The sequence below is a fragment of the Colossoma macropomum genome, unplaced genomic scaffold (genome assembly GCF_904425465.1).
Source record: "Colossoma macropomum unplaced genomic scaffold, Colossoma_macropomum, whole genome shotgun sequence".
Taxonomy (NCBI): domain Eukaryota; kingdom Metazoa; phylum Chordata; class Actinopteri; order Characiformes; family Serrasalmidae; genus Colossoma; species Colossoma macropomum.
In genome coordinates this window covers 37,632,753-37,654,064 of record NW_023494805.1, presented here as the reverse complement: position 1 = coordinate 37,654,064, position 21,312 = coordinate 37,632,753, and the positions used below count along the sequence as shown (strand labels likewise).

At 39.8% G+C, this 21,312-nt stretch overlaps 1 protein-coding gene across 1 annotated transcript; it reads right to left on the bottom strand.

Moving 5' to 3' along the window:
• Window positions 1-1,738: 1,738 nt before the first annotated feature.
• Window positions 1,739-20,916, bottom strand: si:ch211-13f8.2 (procollagen galactosyltransferase 2). The gene is made up of 12 exons (XM_036596945.1): window positions 20,693-20,916; window positions 18,934-19,047; window positions 17,629-17,746; window positions 16,454-16,588; window positions 14,052-14,256; window positions 12,833-12,952; window positions 10,898-10,971; window positions 9,555-9,661; window positions 9,323-9,455; window positions 5,945-6,072; window positions 5,432-5,638; window positions 1,739-1,982 (listed from the first exon to the last, which is right to left on the bottom strand). The coding sequence occupies exons 1-12, from the start codon at window positions 20,914-20,916 to the stop codon at window positions 1,739-1,741; spliced, it is 1,809 nt and encodes a 602-aa protein (XP_036452838.1).
• Window positions 20,917-21,312: the final 396 nt, after the last annotated feature.

The window sequence follows — 21,312 nt, the reverse complement described above, 5'->3', positions numbered from 1 at the left end:
ATATGCATATTCTCAATATAAACGTTCTCATTCAGGCCAGTTATCACACTAAGATGATGTCCGTCGAGACCACGTCTGGGTCTCTAACCTATACGGCCTTGTCTCAGCATTGGTGGGGTAAAGGGAGCGGGTTGGAACACGAGCTTTGATGCATCTCCTCAGGTGTCTAAACTGAATGCTGAAAACCTCCATACTTCATGTGCAGCACCGATGTGTAAGCATGCTTTTCTTTTTTTTTTATTTCATTTTATATTATTCGGCTGATTTATTTATTATGCTATTATTTGTGTGTGATTTAAGTATTTTTTTTTCCATAGCTTATTTTGAGGTATGAAACTTTACTAATATTTTGGGTTAATTGTTTGCCTCAAACCACAAAAAAAAAACTGCCAGTGCTTTTTAAATAATAAATAAAATGATTATGACTGTTTGGGTGTTTGGAGTGGGTTTTTGTTGGTTTGTACATAAGAGAATGCTGTGAATGATCACTGGCAGGGAAGACGAGCGCAGGTCGCCATGGGCTCCTACAATCTTTATTGGGCCCATTCTTTATTTAGTTAACTTCCAGTCAAAAGGGCCATTAAATATCAGTATTCAATATGTCCAGTATTTCCATTCCCAACCATAGTTTTTCAAAGAAGTCTTAGAAGTTGGTTGAACGTTCTGCGTGTCACACTCCAAATATAACACATTAAATCATGTTGAGGGCTGGACTCTGGGGTGGACCAATGTTTTGAAAACGGCAGCAGTTTTTGTTCCTTTTTTCCCTTGGATGACGTCTTCCAGTTTTGGAAATTCCTGTCTTTTCACTTCACTGACTTTCCTTATGCACGTGGATTATCTTATGTCTGGTCTCCTCAGAAATATCCCTGCAAAAGTGAATAGCTTGAACTTACTGGCCAATTTGACTGGTAATTATATACATGAAGGGCGGCCACACTGTACTGTAGATACTGACACTGTACACCCATGTCTCCCAGAAAGATTAGCTCACTAGTTATCTTCTATCAACACCACACAGACAGCCCTGACGTTTATTTATCTCCATCTTACTCATAATGCATGTACTGTAGGACAGTGGTTACCAACCCTAGTCCTGGAGGAGCCTGCATATTTTAGTGTTTGCCCTACTCCCAACACACCTGATCCAACTAATCCACTAATTAACAAGGGTTTCCTGAGATGGAGTGGTTGTGTCTTGGCAGGAAAACACAAATGTGCAGGTCTAGGGATCCTCCAGGACCAGGTTTGGGAACCACTGCTGTAGGATGTGCTCATTATTGATCATTTAAAATCTTAAATAAGTAGTCTTAACATAAACTTTCACAGTAATATCAGTTGGTAGGGGTTGGAGTGGCATGTATTGAGAGCATCAATTTGACAAATAACAATCATGACTAATCAAGCAAATTGTAATTTTTTATTTGTTGAAGGTTATTTTTTATAATAGAAGGGCATACAATCCTAATTATGTTCTGCAATAATAGCTCAATACTTCATAGACACTGAGTGACTAATCCTATGTCCAACAGTATTGCTAATATTGTAAGACATTAGGGGACAGTTAGTGTTATGTGTTTGACATTCATTGCTTTATAGCATTTATGTGAATTGAATAATTCACTTCCCTGAATATCTGACAAGGTTCGACATCCATAAACAGTAATAAATCCAACGAGCCCCCATAGGCAATAAATTACAACCAATAACATGACACCAAAGGTTCACTGTGATTGGCTCAGAGTTCGTCCCCATGACCCCTGTTCCAGGTGGGCGTGGGACCTGCATCACCACGGTTGCGTTTTTTATGGGCGAGCTGGCGGTCCCAGTCTGTGGCTTTGCTCTCGTCGTCCCAGATGGTGGAGGTCTCCGTGTCGCTGATGTAGCCGGGTTCTCCTGTATAGTGAGTGGGGTAGAGGAGGAGTGGCTCCACCGAGAACGCCAGCAGGTTCCTCTGCTCAAAGTGAGCCAAGTACTCTTCCCTAAGGATAAAGGGAGCACAGAGTTCGTTTACACAGGCCCTGGACCTGTATTGATAGAAGATCAGTTGCGAAAAAATAGGTCCCAGTTCATGATCTGTACTCTGTTAATACACTCCATTGGCTACTTAATATGCCCTCTGGCCCCGCAATGGGGCTTCAAATTTAAATGAATAGTTTGTCAAAAAAATTAATTTAGGCAATTTTCTTCCCACCCAAAATGTAGTTGATCAGCCAAGACATGTTTCGTCTTTTAGTGTTGTACTGGGACTACCAGGCTAACAATTAAAGTCTCTTTTACTCCACCAATTTGTGCAAACCACATCCATAAAACACCCCAGCAAAATCATCTGGCCCATTTCACAATTTACTGTTGGCAGAGCATCAGTGCCGGCCTGGTTTTGCTACAGCAGGTCTTGGCTAGTACTTTTAGGAAAGCCTCTGGCCCAACTCAGGCTGGACGGCTGTGTTCCTGCACCCACCCTGTGATTCAAGGCCAGTGCTGCGTACCAATAACTACAGCATCACTACACCCTGCTATAAAAAACAGCATATGTTGTGTTTCGGGTTGCTGTATGCTGGTCAGCAGCAATGGATGCTAATACGCTAATCACCACCAAAACCAGCTTATGTTGAATTTTGGATACTGGCATGCTGGTCAACCAGCATGACCGGTTGACCAGCTAAACCAGCACAAAACTAGCACTAGATCAGCATGAACTGCCATAGACCAGCATGGAATTCATGCTAGTCCGCGCTGTTCTTCTCAGCAGGGTAGTAGCGGATCGAAGAAAGCATGTGAACCCCACAGAAAAGAAGCGTAGCCTAAACGCAAGTGGGTTGCAGCAAGTCTCCACAGCTACTATTTTAACGAGCGAAATTCTATTCTAATGCTCATTGAAATTAGCTACTTGTGGTTGGTGTAAGATATTGAGCTAACTAGCTTGTTTTCTGCATCCTGAGGTAAAAGATGCTGGAACTCATTTTAGTTCTTAAAGCTCCCTGCTAGAAAAACCAGCATAGACCAGCATGGCCTGGTCACCAGCGAAACCAGCATATGTTGTGTTTTGGATGATGGTATGCTGGTCAACCAGCATGACCATGCTGGGGTGAAGAGCTAAACCAGAACCATGCTAGCATGAAACGCTTGCTGTTCTGTGCTGAGTTTTTCAGCAGGGGTACCTTTAACTCCTGTGTTAACCCAAGCTTTTCTGACAGCCAACAGTATATCAAACTTACAAAAGTGGAGGGCAAATGTATGCATGAGAAGTGTATGAGACGAAAGTTGCATTTAATGCGTTTTGGATCAGTCTTCCATTTAAAATTTACAAAGTGCACCTATCAGAAGTGGCCAGCGAGTGCAGCTAGATGTTCACATCACATGCTTGTTTCAAAAAAGCAAAGAAAATGTGTTTTTCCATTACATAAGCTCTTCAACTCGAAAGCCGCTAAACCACAATTGGAGTCAAGGAGACAGGACAACCCACAATGTGAAAATAAACACATTTGTAGCTGATGTTATGTGTGAGTCAGACAGGAATTGTTTTCATGCACAAGCGTGTCGTGCCTGCAGTATTCAGGGTGGGACAACCAAGATTATGAGACAACATTACATTCTAAACGTTTCCCATTCAGAAATGTAGGCCTGTTGCTTACATCGTCATGATTAACCCTCTTTCCAGCCTGTATGAACAGATTCATAGATGTTGCTATCCTGCATTATCCTTGATTCAACATAATGAGCTCACCATCCAAGCCCCTGATAAACTTGAGAATGAGATGTTGACCAATGGGTTATTCCATGCCAACTAACCTAGGGCCTGTCTGGATGAACTTCTGGGAAAAAAAAATCAAGCAAAAACTTAAATTTAATTTATGTGACCATGCAGAATTTCAAAGCTATGGTCCTGTTTTTCAATTATGAATGTTTAACTGTTTACAGTTAACTGTTCTGAGCTGAAATATGAATTGAGTACATTCTGATGTCTATTTACATGTAATTTAGAAACTGATGGAGTAAACTTTAACCATCCATTACTGAAGAACTAATTGGAACATAGCTTTGAAATGTTTGCAGGAGTTAAATCAATGTTTACGCTTTCATTTTGTCATGGAAATCCATGACATGACTGGGCAGGCCCTAAATACCTAAATAAAGACATTTTAAACTCAATAGGCATGCAACTAACTTTTATTTTCTATGTAAATTAGAGTATTACATTAACTCATTCTTTAAAGGCTTGAACATGAATTCTGTCTTAGCCTGAGTGTTGGCCTGTTAGCATTCGGCTCAGCCTACTCTAGTGAGAGCAGAATATATCCAGTTAAAAAGAGGTTGATGGCAGCAACCAGTGACATTCAACTGGCAGTTCATAATCGGGTCGGATTTTATGGACATGGAGTTCAACAATTACAACCCGGCACTCAGCACTGAGCTTTCTTGAGAGGTTTATCTTTGTAAGATTACTGTTCTTGCCATACTTTCAGCTTTACTCAGCTGCAATGAAAGCTTCAAATTGCACATGGTCCCAGAATGTCTCAGAAACATTTAGGACATAAAACCATAACCAGATACCTTGAAAAGCAAGCACGCTTGCTATAATTTTATAGTTTTGCTATAAGTTACCTCAGTTACTGGCTTATTGAACCAAGTTATAAATAGTTGTAAATATGCCAGTGGCTGTGTGAAATATACCAGTAACTGAGGTAAATATGCCAGTAACCAAGTTCAATAAGCCAGTAACTGAGGTAAATATGACAGTGGCTGTGTGAAATATACCAGTAACTGAGGTAAATATGCCAGTGGCTGTGTGAAATATACCAGTAACTGAGCTAAATATGCCAGTGGCTGTGTGATATGCCAGTAACTGAGGTAAATATACTAGTGGCTGTGTGAAATGCCAGTAACTGAGGTAAATATGCCAGTGGCTGTCTAAAATATGCCAGTAACTGAGGAAAATATGCCAGTAACCGAGGTAAATATGCCAGTAACTGAGGAAAATATGCCAGTGGCATCCCTCTGGAGTTGTTTAATATACATCTCCATCTCAAATAATTCACTTTTAAGCATGGCAAACCACAATAAAACAGCAATCAGCAAAAGATAGCATAATGCAGTGTGATGTGACATCAATTTACAAGCTCTATAGACATGCTTATGTAGTTTCTGACACATTATGACTAACTATTATATGTAAAAAGTGTGCTGCGGTGCTAAAAAGTAAAAACAGTAGCAGCAGTCATCTTGAAATCTGAATTTTGTGCGCATGTAGGCATGCATTAAGCATGATGCTAATTGGTAGGGCATAAGCTTGCATTTCTTGTAAGCTACATTAGCCACGTAGCTCCAGTGCAAAACTAAAGAAGAAATCTTTGGAGACTAAACGTGTCTTGGTTGTTCAATTGACTATATAAGTATATATAAGTATGATATCTACTGAAGCAAAACGTACTTAGGGTGCTTGTTAAACATAACAGGCAGGAACTCATCTACTGGCAGCATTTTACTCAGAGGCTGGGCGTCCAGCAGTTTTTTAGCACCCTGCAGGGAGAGAGCGTAGCCCAGTGTCCAGTAGGAGTAATCAGGGTTTACCAGGTTCTTCACTCCCTTTACCCAGCTTTCAGGACGCTTCACCTGCAATCGCTTACGGCCCACATATCTGATGGAGAAAGAAAAACCTTAAGGTTAGGTGTGAAACGAGAAAAGACTTTTTTGATTCTTCAAACCATGAGAACATAATTGGGTTCTCAGGAGAGGCGGGATACTATTAAACATAAATGACTATGGGTAAGGGAAAATAAGAAAGAAAATAATGAAAATAAATGAAAAATAAAATTTAGCCACAGCAGCACCATCTTCAACTTAGGTCTGCCTCGTTTCTCAGACTGTCTTGTCTGTTCCAATAGATGTACATTATGTCCTAAGCATAAATTAATAAGCTAACTAATATCAAACCTGTACTAACATTAAGTCCCAGTTAAGTCGTGCACGCTTAGCATCCTCCATGATGGTGTTCAGGCGGCTCTTGAAGTTCAATTCAAACCGGACGTCATCTTCTAGCACCAGCACCTGCTGCTGCTGCTGTTTCACCACCTGAGGGAGACACTCTACCTGTTAGTCTGAGCCTCAGGGAGTGGGAGGTGTAACACTTTACAATACTGTTTCGTAGTTAATAACTAACTAATCAGGATAATTAACTCCTAGTTCATTAATAATGAATTATGTGTTTCACTTTATAATACTGTTCCAGATCATCATTAACTCCTAGTTCATTAATACTGAGTTACCATGTTTTTCACTTTATAATACTGTTCTTGACCATCATTAACTCCTAGTTCATTAATAGTGAGTTATCATGTGTTTCACTTTATAATACTGTTCCAGATCATCGTTAACTCCTATTTCATTAATAGTGAATTACCACGTGTTTCACTTTATAATACTGTTCTTGCCCATCATTAACTCCTAGTTCATTAATAGTGAGTCATCATGTTTCACTTTATAATACTGTTCCAGATCATTATTAACTCCTAGTTAATTAATAATACGTTACCATGTGTTTCACTTTATAATACTGTCCCTGATCATCATTTACTCCTAATGAAGAACACAGTAACAACTTGTTCATTAATAATGAGTTATCATGTGTTTCACTTTATATTGTTCCTGATCATCATTAACTCCTAGTTCATTAATAATGAGTTACCATGTGTTTCACTTTATATTGTTCCTGATCATCATTAACTCCTAGTTCATTAATAATGAGTTACCATGTGTTTCAATTTATATTGTTCCTGGTCATCATTAGCTCCTAATGAAGAACAGCAACACCTCATTCATCATCTAACAGACAGTAATTACATAATCACTTGGTAATATTTAAACCAAGTGATTTTAAAGACAGGACACATACACAGTCAGATATTTCCATGAGCCCTCTCTTCAACTGACCCTGCCCTCAAGAGGACTTTAAAGAAGAACTACTGTTCAGAAGAAACACTGGCACGTGTGCTCCTGCAGAAAAGAATGGTGTTTTCTTCTCTAAAGATGAGAGGTAAGCAGACTGGTCTACTGAATACTGTAGTATTTTAGCAGTTGTCCCATTTGTAGGCTGATGTGCAAGTTGGTTTACACTGCAAATATGAAAATGTGCATTAGCCTTTTAAGGTTTCTGATCAAAACAAACACATGAGGGACATCAGTCAGTACAGTGTGGTGTGATGCCGCCACCCTACTTATTCATTCCTGCTTAGTTCCTGAGTAGTTATTTATTAACTAGGGAACAGCATTGTAAAGTGTTACCACGGGAGGTTTGGAGCAAAAGGCTAAAAAAGAAAAGCTTGTGAATTTCCATACATGGAATGCTAGCGGTTTTCTCTACCCATGAACACAGTTACCAGTTTCCAGATTCTATCCCTAAGTTTGCCATAGCTTTGGTGGTCGGTCGGTCTCTTACAGCTCAACTGGAAATCTGGAAAGAGTCTCCAAAACACTTAAAGCTAATAACCAGCTTGCTAAATGCTAATAACTAGTAGCAGGTCGTTCACCATTTTGGGAAGCCTTTGTTTTTTTAAATTAAAGACTTTTTCTTCCAACACTGTGCAAAAATCTGACTAGTTCCAACATAACATACATGGGAAAGTCGTTTGTTATTCACTTTTAGAAAAACCCATTATTGAGCACCTTCCACTGCAGGGTTTGTACGTGGGCCTACATTTACCTCATATCTACTTAATGCATATATTAGTTTTGTGGTAGTTACTGAATTATTCATAGTAGTAATCTCAAGTCTTGAAACTGAAAGAATACTCCATAGGCTCCATTATATGAACCCAAATCAAAAAAGTTGGGAAAATAAGTGATAATACAGATAAAAACAGAAAACAGTGATCTACTTTGATCTGTATTTGAATGAAAACAGTACAAAAAAAGATGTAATGTTTTGTCTTATCATTTTAATTGTTTTTTGTAAACATATGCTCTTTCTGAAATTGATGCCTGCAACAATTTCCAATAAAGGCAGCAATTTAAGACTAGGAACATTGTTACATGTTCAAAAAACATCTTAAATAGGTGACAGAATCATTCTTTGACAGAATCAATATAAAGAAGCATCCAGGAAAATCCTAGTCCCTTATGAGCAAGGATGGTCAAGGCTCACCACTTTGCAAAAAATGCATCAGCAAAAATCCAACAGTTTCTCAGTGAGAGATTGCAAGAATTTTAGGAATTTCACCATCATTATACAGTGCATAATATCATCGAAAGATTCAGGGAATCCAGAGAAATGGCTGTGCATAAAGGACAAGGCCAAAAACTCCAATGCCTTTGACTTTTGACTTCTCAGATGCCATTGCATTAAAACCCAGCATGCCTCTGTGATGTATATCACTACATGGGCTCAGGAACACTTGGGGACAAAGTTAACTCTTCTACACACAGTGGAAGTGTATGTCAATAATGCCCAGAAATGCTGCCAACCTCTCTGGACTCAAGCTCATCTGAAATGGGCTGATGGTGGAAATGTGTATTGTGATCTGATTGACTCAGCCAAATTTTGATCAACATATTCTGCCTTCTAGACAACATCTTTTTCAGGGATGTCCATGTTTATTTCAACAAGACAATGCCAAGAAACACTCTGCACGTATTACAACAGCATGGCTGTGTAATCAGAGAGTACGAGTGCTAGACTGACCTGCCTGCAGTCCAGGCTGGTCTTCCATTGAAACCATGTGCAAAACATAATAATGAAAGTCTTGATGAGGTTGCATAGCTGGTCCTCAAATGATGATTAAATGTTGTTAAAAGTAAAGGTGATGTAGGACTAAAGTGCGTATATAAACACTATACAGGCTCATATACCCTATTATAATTCCAAATTTGCACTAACTGTCCACCTTATGAGTGCCATCTACTTTATAGGTCCAGTATATAGGTTTACAGTTACAGACAGTAGCCCATCTGTTGTTACACAATTTATCATCCCATCTCTACCCCAATTATCATTGGTCAGTTTTACACCACAGGACCACTATTGACCAGATATTATTTGGGTGGTGGGTCATTCTCAGTACAGCAGTGACTGGTGCTGGTACGAGTGTAGTTGAGAGTGGTCCACCACCCAAAATATCCAGACAAGAGCAACTCTGTGACCAGAAATGGACCAACTCAAGGATGGCTAATACAAGTTCTGCAACAGATGGGCTACAATCTCTAATTGCACACTGGCAAAGTGAAGGGGAGGGTTTCTGATAAGGTGGCCAGTGAATGTACTAAAATGTATGCCATCAGAAAGTTACATTTAGGTGTGTCTTAGTGTAGAAAAACTGTAACTAACTACCTGTGTCCAGATGTTGTAATGGCTGAGGAAGCAACCGACCTCTCCTCTGGTCAGCACACGGCCAGAATAGGGGTCTTGGTAGTCAGGCAACATCTCAATGCCTAAAGCCTGGAGCTGAGAGGAGTTCAGAGCTCTAAGAAAGAGAGAGAGAGAAAAAGAGATTTTAAATATTAAGGAAAGTCATATTGTTGGACGATGGTCGCATATGTTTCAGTGAGTTACAGTATCGTACTTGCCATCCACTGCATCCGTAAGTGTGACTTCAATACCCAACACCTCCAACGAGCGCAACATACGCTCTCTACGGTCCACACGTCTCTCTAGATTAATTAAGTAGATCTGACAGAAAGAGAGAGCAACACTGTAGATGTAAAGTTGTGAAAAAGTATTTGCCCCTTCCCGATTTCCTCCATTTTTTACATGGTTTCAGATTCTCATACAAAACGTAATATAAGACGAAGAGAACATGAAGAAACATGACTTTTAAGTCAATCAAAGAAGGACTTTCTCTTGTGCTTTAAATTGTTGTTTTGCTGCATAACCCAATTATGCTTGAGCTTCAGATCACAGACTGATGACCAGACATTCTCTTGCTAGATCTTCTGTTAGATAACAAAATTCATGCTTCTGTCAATTATGGCATGTCGGCTAGGTCCTGAAGCAGCAAAGCATCCCCGCACCATCACACTACCACCACCATGTTTCACTGCTGATACGATATTTTTATGTAGAATGCTGCATTAGCTTTACACAAGATGTAATGGGACCCCTGGCTTCCAAAACGTACCACTTTCGACTGATCAGTCCACAGAACATTATTGGGGGTCATCAAGGTGTTTTTTGGTAAATGTAAGATGTTCCTCTTGTTTAGCAGTGGCTTTTGCCTTGCAGCTCTTGCATGGATACCATTTTTGTCCAGTCTCTTTCTAATGGTGGAATCATGAATGCTGACCTGATCTGAGGGGAGCAAGGCCTGCATTTACTTATCTATCTGCTATTACCTATCTGGGTTTTTTTGTGACTTCCTGGATTAGTAAGCACTGTGCTGGACTGAGAATAGTCCACTAAGCAAAAATATCCAGCCAGCAACGTCCTGTGGGCAGCATCCACTGATGAAGAACTAGAGGTTGACCAACACAAACTGTGCAGCAACAGCTGAGCTACTGTCTCTGACTTTACATCTACAAGGTGCACCATCAAGGTAGGAGTGTCTAATAAAGTGGACAGTGAGTGGATGCAATGCTTAAAAACTCCAGCAGCACTGCCATTTCTGATCCACTCGTACCAGCACAACACACACTGACACGTCACCACAATGTCAGTGTCACTGCAGTGCTGAGAATGATCCACCACCCAAATAATACCTGCTCTATGGTGGTCCTGTGGGGGTCCCGACCTTTGAAGAACAGGGTATCAAAGTATGCAGAGAAACAGACGGACTACAGTCTGTAACTGTAGAACTACTAAGCGCTCCTGTGTGGTGAGTGATGCTAATAAAATGGACAAAAAGTCTAGATACAAGGAGGTGCACTTAATAAAGTGGCCACTCGGTATTAATACAAACTTTATACATACCTCATCAAACGCCATTCTGTCTTTGTTTTTTTGGAGGTTGTACAGATAACGTGAAGGCTCCAAAGGAAACTCAACTAGAGAGGATATAGTATAAGTTACTCACATTTCATACACAGTGCATTGTCTGTTTCACCATAGTAACTACGCAAATTTGATTCAGCTGGGATGGACCTGTTCATAAAATGGACAGGATTTTGCTATTAAAGCAAGACATTGCAGGAGAGAGGTGGAGAGCTATGGTAGGTGACCCCAGGCTGACTGGGGAAAGTAAAGAGAGATGTTATGTAGGGGTGAAAGTTCTATCTCGCCTGTGAAAACTGTGTGTACAGAAAGGAGCTTGTGAAGAGACAAGAGATAAAAAAGGTGAAGAAACCAAGCAAGCTGGAATGAAGAAACACTCAATGGTTTCTATGGGCTTTTTCAGCAGGGTTTGCTTTTACATACTCGAACGTTAGAATAACACATGCCCGCCCCTAGTGATAAAACCCTGCTACTCTGCACTTTACGTTGGCTATGCTACGTGTTCTAATTGTCTTTGTTTCCTACAGCTAGCTCTCAGCTAATGCCGACTGAATGTGCTCAAATGGCCGATAAAGAGCTGACAAGGAGCCACTAGAGCTCCCTCAGCTCACGCCAAGCCACAGCATAATATTTCAAGCAAGGACATGCACCCATATGAAACACAACAGTCTTAGCTTTAGCTTACCTAACACTGTGTTGCATTGAGCACTGAGAGGCCTGAGAGGTAAGCTAAAGCTGTGGCGTTTAGCTTACCTAGTGCTGACGCTCCCCTCTGCAGCTGCTCTGCTATATTGCCTGAAAGCTAACGCTAGCTACATTGCTTTTTCTTCTTCTTTGCTGTCTTTTTCTTCTTGTGGTGGACGAATGGCAGTTTGCAGGCCAACTGAGGGCTAAAATAGGTGAAAATGCCTCTTCTAAACCAGCCAGCTAGAAGCATTTCATGCTTAGATCGTTCTCTGCATGGTAAAATGATTCTTCAGATTGAAGGACAATGTGTTGTGTATGGTTCTATATAGCTCCAAAAAGCGTTCTTCTGTTGTCACAATGTCAAGCTTGTAACAATAAAAGAACCCTTTTTAGTGCTATACAGAATCATTTTCAAAAATATATAATACAGTCAACACAATCTGAAGAATTTTACTTTGCAAAGAACCAGTTAAGCATGAAATGGTTCTAAAAAATTGAGGAAAATATGAAGATGTTTTTTCAAGGGTTCTTTAGTACAGGGACTAGTTTTATTCAGAACCATGGGTTCTATAAAGAACCATTTCATGCTTAAATGGTTCTTTGCATAGTGAAATTGTTCTTCCGATTGATTTAGAATGTGTTGTATATGGTTCTGAATAGCAGCATAAAGCATTCTTCTATTGTTACAAGCTTGACATTGTAACAACAGCAGAACCCTTTTTGATGCTATCTAGAACCATTTTCAAAAATATACGACACATTCTCCACATTTCACCTTGCAAAGAGCATGAAATGGTTCTAAATAGGACCATTCTCTTCACTTAAGAACCCCTGAAGAACAGTCTTTTTTAAGTGTGTATGTAAAATAATGTTCAATTTATGTAGTGGATCTTTTCATTTTGGCCCATTTACCATATGTTACTGTTTCAATGCGATGTGCACTGCATTTCACTGTTTTGGTTGCATTTCAATAAAGTACAAAAAACAGGTCAAGCGACGTGAAAACAGTGCAACAGGGGTTTTGCTTTTCATTTTGGCATGCATTGCACATGGCACCTGTGGAAAACTACTGTCATGTGTTCCCTGCATTTCACATTTTCCACTGTAGTGATTGCTCTTCAATTTGGTATGAATTTTTCTCCATACTCCATACATTAGTATGGAGTCCTTTTGGGAAGGCACATTCCTAACTACTAGTCATAACTGGAAGAACAGTAAGCCACTCACGCATGGCCTCAGTGAGCGTGTGGCTGAAGCTCTCCGCCTCCTCCTCCAGAGTCTGCTGTACACTCAGTGGCACAGGCAGGTAGCCGTAGTGCTCTCTGTTACATACAAACATCTGCACACCTACAGGAGAGCAACCGAACAGCAACTGTGAGGAACATGCACAATCAACGAAATATCCAGCATTCCAAGCAAAAGTCTTACAGGTAGATAATTGATCCAGTTCAAAATAGCGGTGTAGTTTTAGGTACGAGGACAATGTCACAAGGCTGTTCACTTATCATGAGTTAAGTGCAGGTGCCTTTTACAGTACCTGAACAGAGCACTGACACAGTAATATTTTGTCTTATTTAGATCAAGTACATATTTAAAAATATTCGAAAATATCGTCGCTGTCCAAAGAAAAAACATGTATCTCCAAAATAGTAACTTTACAGGAGAGGGCAAAAACGTTCTTTACTTTCAATGTAAGTTAATGGAAAGATATTTTATTCTAAGCAATTCTGGAGCATTTCTATTGGTCCAATCATCATGAAATTTTCACACAATGTAAAGGACAGCTGGTGAGCTCAAACAATGCAGATAAGTAAAAATCTCAAAAAAATGGAGATACATGTTTTTCATTGGACAACGACGATATGTTGTTCCTCAAGTTAAAGGTTACAGTGTCTACAATCCCACCAACAGAAGTGACTTGAAGGAGAATTCCACTGATTTTTGGACAATTCCATATAAAATAAACCATTAAGATGTAATTAAAGTAATTATGTGTGGTTATTGTAAAATGCACCATTCTAGAGAAACCTGCTGAGTCAGAAATGTTTACACTGTGGTGATGGGAACCAGATGTCTGAAGCGTTTAATGCCTCTGAAACGCTACCTCACAGAAAGCTGCTACTTGAAATAGATATGAATGTGCTGCCTGATGCCTGAGACATTGCTTTACAATAGTTCTGAGAAAAGGATTTGCCCTAAATTTTATGTGCACTCCGTTCAGATGTACATGCAGCGGGTTGTAAAAGTCCCCAACAGTTCCTATCTCCACCACTGTAAAGAAATCTGAGTCTGTAGGTTTCTCTACAGTGAACCATTTCACATCAAACCACCCTGAGAAACTTAGTTTACATCTCAATGACTGAATTACGCAGAAAGCCGTGAATTCAGACATATAAAGAAGCCTGAAAGGTTAACAGGCACAGTCAGGCTCCATAGATGAGCTCACCTGCCTGTCGTGCTGAAAACGAGAAGACCATGATGTCGTCCAGGGCCCAGGGGTAGCTCTGGGGCAGAGGGTAGAAGGCCAGGGCTTTGCTGGAGCTTCGCCGCAGATCCAGCAGCATGGTGGAGTGAATCATGGGGACGGCATGGCACCCGGTGCGCTTCCAATTCCGAATGGGAATATACTCTTCCGTTCTTTTATAATATCCCTGTGGAAAGACGTTAATGTTAAGATCTGCACTGGATTCAGAAAAATAAGGAGTCAAATGTCGGGGCTGACGTGATTGCACAACAGTTGGAACTCTTACATTGTTCTTCAGCTGAACAATACAACACATGCAAAAAACCTGTTGTTCACTTAAAGAAGGATTATATTAGGACACACACCAATCAGGCATAACATTATGACCACCTCCTTGTTTCTACACTCATTTTCCATTTTATCAGCTCCACTTACTATATAGGTGCACTTTGTAGTTCTACAGTTACAGACTGTAGTCCGTCTGTTTCTCTGCATACTTTGTTAGCCCCCTTTTACCCTGTTCTTCAGTGGTCAGGATCCCTCACAGAGCAGGTACTATTTGGGTGGTGGATCATTCTCAGCACTGCAGTGACACTGATGTGGTGGTGGTGTGTTAGTGTGTGTTGTGCTGGTCTGAGTGGATCAGACACAGCAGTGCACATATTAGGAACTCTGTATCTATGATTACTTTCATCTTGTGTATAACATCTTTTAACACCTTTTAACTCCTAAAAAAGATGGTTCTTTATGGGTTTGTTAGTATAGAACCATAGACAATCAATGAACCCTTTGCACGATTAAATGGTTCTTTGCATTGTGAAAATGTTCTTCAGATTGATTGAAAATTTTGCATGTGGTTCCTTTTTTTACCTTTTTGGAAAGGGTTCTATATAGTACCAAAAAGTGTTCTTCTATTGTTGTAAGCTTGACGTCACAGCAATAGCAGAACCTTTTTCAAAAAGGCTTTATATAGAACCATCTACAACATATTCTCCACCAATCTGAAGAACCATTTCATTATGCAAAGAATGATTTTTCATTAGCTTGGAACTTCGGACAGGCCTAAAATCACTGAGAGACACTAGTGAGGATTACATTACCCCACCTCCACACCCTTAAACAATGTGGTTCCTCAAGGGTTCTTTAGTAAAGCCAATGTTTCTATACTTAAATGGTTTTGCATGGCGAAATGTTTTTTCAGACTGATTAAGAATGTGTTATGTAAGGTTTCTATATAGAACCTTTTTGAAAATGGTTCTGTATATCACCAGAAAGGGTTCTTCTGTTGTTCTACTGTCAAGCTTGTAACAGTACAAGAACGCTTTTTGGTTTTATATAGAACCGTTTTCAAAAACACATTCTCCATCCATCTGAAGAATGACTTGCCCATGCAAAGAGGGATGAAATGGTTCTATGTAGAACTGACTTTACTAAAGAACACTTGAAGAACCATCTTTTTTACGTTTGCATGTAAATCTCATCCAAATAGGGCTGAAGTCTACATTCAGCCCGAAATTTCTCATGGTTGTCCCCAGACGTTTTCACAAGACTAACTACAAGAATCTTCAGTTTGATGGAGAATGTGCTGTAGATGGTTCTATATAAAACCTTTTTTGAAAATGGTTCTATATAGTACCAAAAAGGGTTCTTCTAATGTTATGGTGTCAAGCTTGTAACAATAGAAGAACCCTTTTTGGGTGCTATATAGAATCCTTTTCAAAAAGGTTCTATATAGAACCATCTATAGCACATTATTGCATATTTTCCATCAACCCAAAGAACTCTTTCATAATGCAAAGAACCCTTAATCATGCAAAGGGTTCTTTGAGTGTTCATGGTTCTATATAGAACCATTTTCTTCACCAAAGAACCCTTGAAGCACCATCTTTTTTAAGAGTGTAGGCTACTGCTGCCAAAGCAACATAACTACCACATTTGACGGTTTGTATGGGGTGTTATGGTGAGGTTGCCAGTCTTCTCGTTTCAGTGGGCAGCAGGGTTAGCTCGCATGTAGCAATAATCATATTTCAACTCCCTAACGGCCTCATAATTCAGAGGATCCAGTGACATTTGAAGGAAAAATGCACATACAGCAAGATTTAGTTTACTAAATTATGTGATAGCAGCGATTATGAAAATTGCTCAAAGATAAACAACAGCTTAGTTCTCAATATGGGCATGACACCAACCACGGAACGACCACACAACTTCAGAGGTCTAGTCCAACCTCATAGTTAACCCTAACGCGCTCCCATGCGGCAGGCTTATTTCTCTACTCCCCTACACCACACCCCCCCACATCACCTACCACATATAGGGACAGAATCATAAGCCAACAGGCATAAAAGACAGCTGGAACATAAACGTCCACATGTTGAATGTACCTGCATGGTCATACCACACCAGAAGTTGGAGTAGAGTGTTCTGGACTCCAGCATGGGGGCCACCAGCGTGCGATTCTCAGCCATCAGCTGCGTCAGCACTTCTGGATTTGTCAGCAGGTTATCACTGTCTGCAAACTGAACAGACACGATTTATGAGATATGAGTCAGCTGAACAGCACTGACATAGACAGTATTCATGGATTATTGTACCGAGTTGATCCAAAGTCTGAGTTGAAAACAGATCTTGGACTTTTAACACACTGTAATTATGCTTATTTTATTAAAATTAATGATTAAACATTCAATTTTGTCACCAACACCACAATAACACTACCAAAAACTATACCAAACATTTCAGTGCTGACAATTTTAGCTCATTTGACGTTTAGAACTTAAAAATGCTAGCCAGTACATGACTAGCAAACACAGCTTTGAACAGTTGTACACACATAAAATTATCATATTTTTCATTAAAACACAAAAAAGTTACTTAATTTCAGAAAATGTGTGTTTCGGTAGTGACAATTCTTAATGTTCCACACTGATTTTCAGACTTTGGGACACATTTACTTCAAAACAGTGGGATCTAACTGCTCACCATGTGGCCATGAGGGACAGGGATGCAGCCTCACTTCCTCTAAAATGCAGGGGTGTGGCTAAAATTAGGCCTATGAACTAAAACTCTTTGTGTTTTGGTAGTGACATAAAAACATTGGACAGCAATTTTTATTTATTTTTTTATTTAAAAATTAAACTCATGATAAATCTTAATCTTTATCTTAACTTCACTTTGAAATATAAATAAATAAATAAATAAATAAATAAAATGTCAGCAATGACACCTTCCAATAGAAAGTAGCCTATAAATGATGATTTTGTAAATATTTAGTTTATTATTCTCTCAATTAATGCTTTGGGTTTAAATAGATCGTAACATAATCCTTGTAAATCTCTAAGCTTTGAATACTTAAATTGTGTAAATCTAAAAAAAGTTTTTTGATAGTTTTTTACTGTGGGGCTGCAGTTTGAACTGATTTGGTAGAATATTGGTCCATATTTTTGCATTTTAATATTGACATATAAAACGTGATGTATTTGTTGTAAATATAAGCGTTCTTAGTTTACACAGTTTTACGTATAAACTGCTCTATGTGGGTTTGCAGAGAGCGTCTCACCAGGATGTAGTCGGCCCACTGCGCCCGGGCCGAGCGGAGAGCGGCCTGCTTCAGCTTCATGACATGGGTGAATCTGGAGTCTGGCCAGTGTTTGGGACCCAGCTCGTCCACATAGGAGCTACAGGGGAGTGTAAAGCATGACTTAAATACAGTGTAAGTGTTCAATGGCTGAATGTGTCATAAGAACATTATGGAGCGCTTTGGTTTTTAAATAAACGTCAACAACTTATCGACTTTGCAGGCCTATATCTTATCTTATTACCCATACACTGTACTCTCCAGGGCTGCCATAAGCCTACACCAGATCATTAGCCCAAATGTAAAGAAGTGCCAGTTTACCATCTTTGCTGTAAATATGTCTCAGAATGTGCTAATGTACTATTATAGGCTAACAAATATAACATAAATGAAAATCCAGACCTTGCTAATTTGCTTCGCTTTAAGCTTTAACTCAGCTAGTCGCTTTTCTTGCATCTCTAGCAGGAAACTTTTCCGCAAAAGTAGAATAGTTTCTTGCCTCTTGTCTCTCAATGTTTGACGTTTTACAAGGCTGAATCAGCTTCTCATTCACCAGCTTCTTGTTTGAATTTACCCGTTCCACCTTAAATGGTACCTGGGACTATATACTGCTGGACCATTTAAGGTGGAACGAGAAAATTCGAATGAGAAGCTGATTTCAGCCTCGCGACTTTTTAGTGTTTGTCAGTTTCTCGTTGCAGATTAAATGTATCAGGAAACCAGCTGGAGTGATTATTAACGCAAATAAGTCAATTATCGATGTCTGTCTTAAATCTTTTTGTTAGCTACTAGCTAGGTGAGACTGTTGTCTGTGTTGCTATGGGGACCAGTAGTCTTCGCGCCAATCTTCAGGGTTAAAGGGTGAATTAGCAGTTGTACATTAACTCCAGAGTTTAAGACCATTTATTGTTAAACTGTGTTGAACGATCAGCAGAGCTTTATTTTACTGTAAAGGAGGATTATTTTATTTTTACCTACAAATCTAATTCTGCTGTGGAGCCACAACAGGGCAGTAAAAGAGCCGCATATTTCCAGCTCATGGCCTACACGATTATGGCCTACAAATCTGACGTAATATTTATGTACATACAAACGACCACATAACAGAACATCATTAAAATTAAATAATTTCCCGAACAGTTTCATAAACTGAGGTCTTCAGTGCATGTCCGTGCCCCAACGGAAGTCTGAAGAAGTCCAGAGAGCTGAGGTGAGCTACAACAGTGTCCAACCTTATCCACAGGCCCTTTGTGGGCATGACTGGATGCCCTTGGCCTATACGGTTACCTCCTCTCGTCCTCTGTGGTCCTGAATCGTACAGAGTGGTACAGGCTCTCCACTCCTGCCAGCCACTCCTGCAGCATAGCTGTGGTGTTATCAGTGTTGTGGTCTGTAGCAGCCCTGCAATGAAAGCCTCGTCTTAGACCACGGTCAGCCAAGAGTTACAGTCACCATTCAAACGTAACCACAGAAGAACCCTTCTCAAAAAGGTTCTATATAGAACCACATTCTCCATTAATCTGAAGAACACTTTTCATGATGTTAAGACCCCGTTAATCATGCAAAGGGTTCTTTGAGTGTTCATGGTTCTATACAGAACCATTTTCTTTACTAAAGAAACCTTGAAGAACCATCTTTTTTAACTTTGTAGTGACACTCAGGCAAACACTTTGGCCTCCATGGAAACTGTAGTTAGCTCTTAGACCCCCCCTCCACTGTCTCTCTCTCTCTCTCTCTCTCTCTCTCTCTCTCTCTCTCTCTCTCTCTCTCTCTCTCTCTCTCTCTCTCTCTCTCTCTCTGCATTCTCTCACTGCACTGTGATTCCTCTCTGTGTACTTTTCTACAGCAGAATATTTCAGACTCAGGTGCAGATGAGGATCTACTCCCAAACAGAGCGTCCACACATACAGTCCTGGTCAAAAGTTTTGGTCAGTTAAACAAATTGTTAAAACTACGTATCCCAGCAGCCCTTAAAAGACTATATAATATAACAACAAACACAAATAAACAGATAAATAGTTCTACATGATCTTATTTCATGTGCAAGACTTTGGCTCAGTACTGCATTCAGTTCAGTAAGTACTTAAAGGGGAATTCCACCAATATTTCAAAATCCCCGCATAATTAAATAGTCAATATGTTAACAAAGTCATTCAGAGCGGTTTGGTGTGAAATGACCTGTCCTAGAGAAACTTGCCCAGGCATTGTTTGCAGTGGTGGTGACAGGAACCAGACGTCCACCTCTAAAAGCTCCCTCGCAGAAGGTTATGACATGAAATTGCTCGTGCTCTGATGCCTGAAACAGTTTTTTGAGAGAAGGTTTTGGCATGAAATGTATTTTTTAAGAGCCACTCATGGTGGAGGGGCACATGCAGGGTGTTATGATACAAAATAGTTCGAAAAGAAAACAAATTATCCAGATTTAACCCCATTTTACCATCATCAACACTACATATAAAAACTCAGAAGACACGTGTGGGTTCACTGGTCATTCTGGATAGTAAACAAAATGATGACCCCTGGTTCCCATCACCACCACTGTAAAGAGTTTCTCTATAATGAACCACTTCACATCACACCAATCTGAATGACTCTGTTTACATCTCAATGACTAAATTACACAGAAAATTTAAAAACATTGGTGGAATTCCCCTTTAAAACCTGCATAAATCATTATGTTGGCATTTAACAGGGAATATATTCAATTTATATGGATGATTAGACAAACTAAAGGCCTGTTGCTCCCTGAATAAACAAAATGATGAGCTTGAAATGTTTATACAAATATTAGCATATAAGGAAAATATTTCTGGTCTAAATCTGGAGTGTATTAAACTATTTACCCTGAGTTGTATCAGTAAGTCTTACTATATAAATGTAAATTACTCTTTTACAAACAGCCTATTCAACCTCAGCTCTTTCAAACTGTTAAGCAGTGCATAATAAATAAATGAGCACATTAATTAACTCATAAAACGTTTTTCTTGCAAAAGTGTTGCTAATGTTTGAGCTGATGATGGTAAGTAAACACAGGTGAAGCTGTTACCAGATAGCGATCCGGTCCTTTGGGTAGTCCAGGCGTTCGATGCAGCCCAGGTAAAAGGGAAGACTGTGTTCGGAATTGCGAGCCAGGATCGCGATCATCACCTTCGGCCTGAGCAGAGGCGACTCGGCTCGAATGGGTTCCAGATCCACGAGAGCATCAGAAGATCCAAACTGTGTAATAAATACACTGAACAGAAGCTGAACAGACACAGACACAGACAGCATGGCCAAGGCTGTGCTCTCCCACTGTCCACCACAGAGAAAGAACGCCTCGGTCAGCGTGAGGGGCTGAGGGGCTGAGGGGCTGAGGGGCTGAGGGGTCAGTGTGGGTCCTGACCGCTGACAGAACGTGACCTGTCTTTACAAAATAACATTTACCAAAATAGAGAAAAGTCTGTCTGTCTGCCTGTTTGTCTTTCATCATTGAATTAAATACACAAAAATTATTTTTATCATTTTTATATAATGAGAATATATCGAATTAACACTCTAACAGAATTCATTCATAATCATCTGTCTCTGTCTGTCTGTCTGTCTGTCTGGTTAATGGTTAATCTATCTATCTAACTATCTATCTGTCTATCTCTCCATCTATCTGTCTGTCTGTCAATCTAATTGTCT

Bases quoted from the DNA above. Each gene is read 5' to 3' on its own strand.
- si:ch211-13f8.2 (XM_036596945.1), bottom strand. From the start codon at position 20,916: ATGCTGTCTGTGTCTGTGTCTGTTCAGCTTCTGTTCAGTGTATTTATT. The intron at 9,662-10,897 runs GTATGTATAAAG...TCTTTCTGTCAG, and splicing joins ACAGAATGGCGTTTGATGAG to ATCTACTTAATTAATCTAGA. The intron at 6,073-9,322 runs GTAGTTAGTTAC...TGTCTCCCTCAG, and splicing joins ATTACAACATCTGGACACAG to GTGGTGAAACAGCAGCAGCA.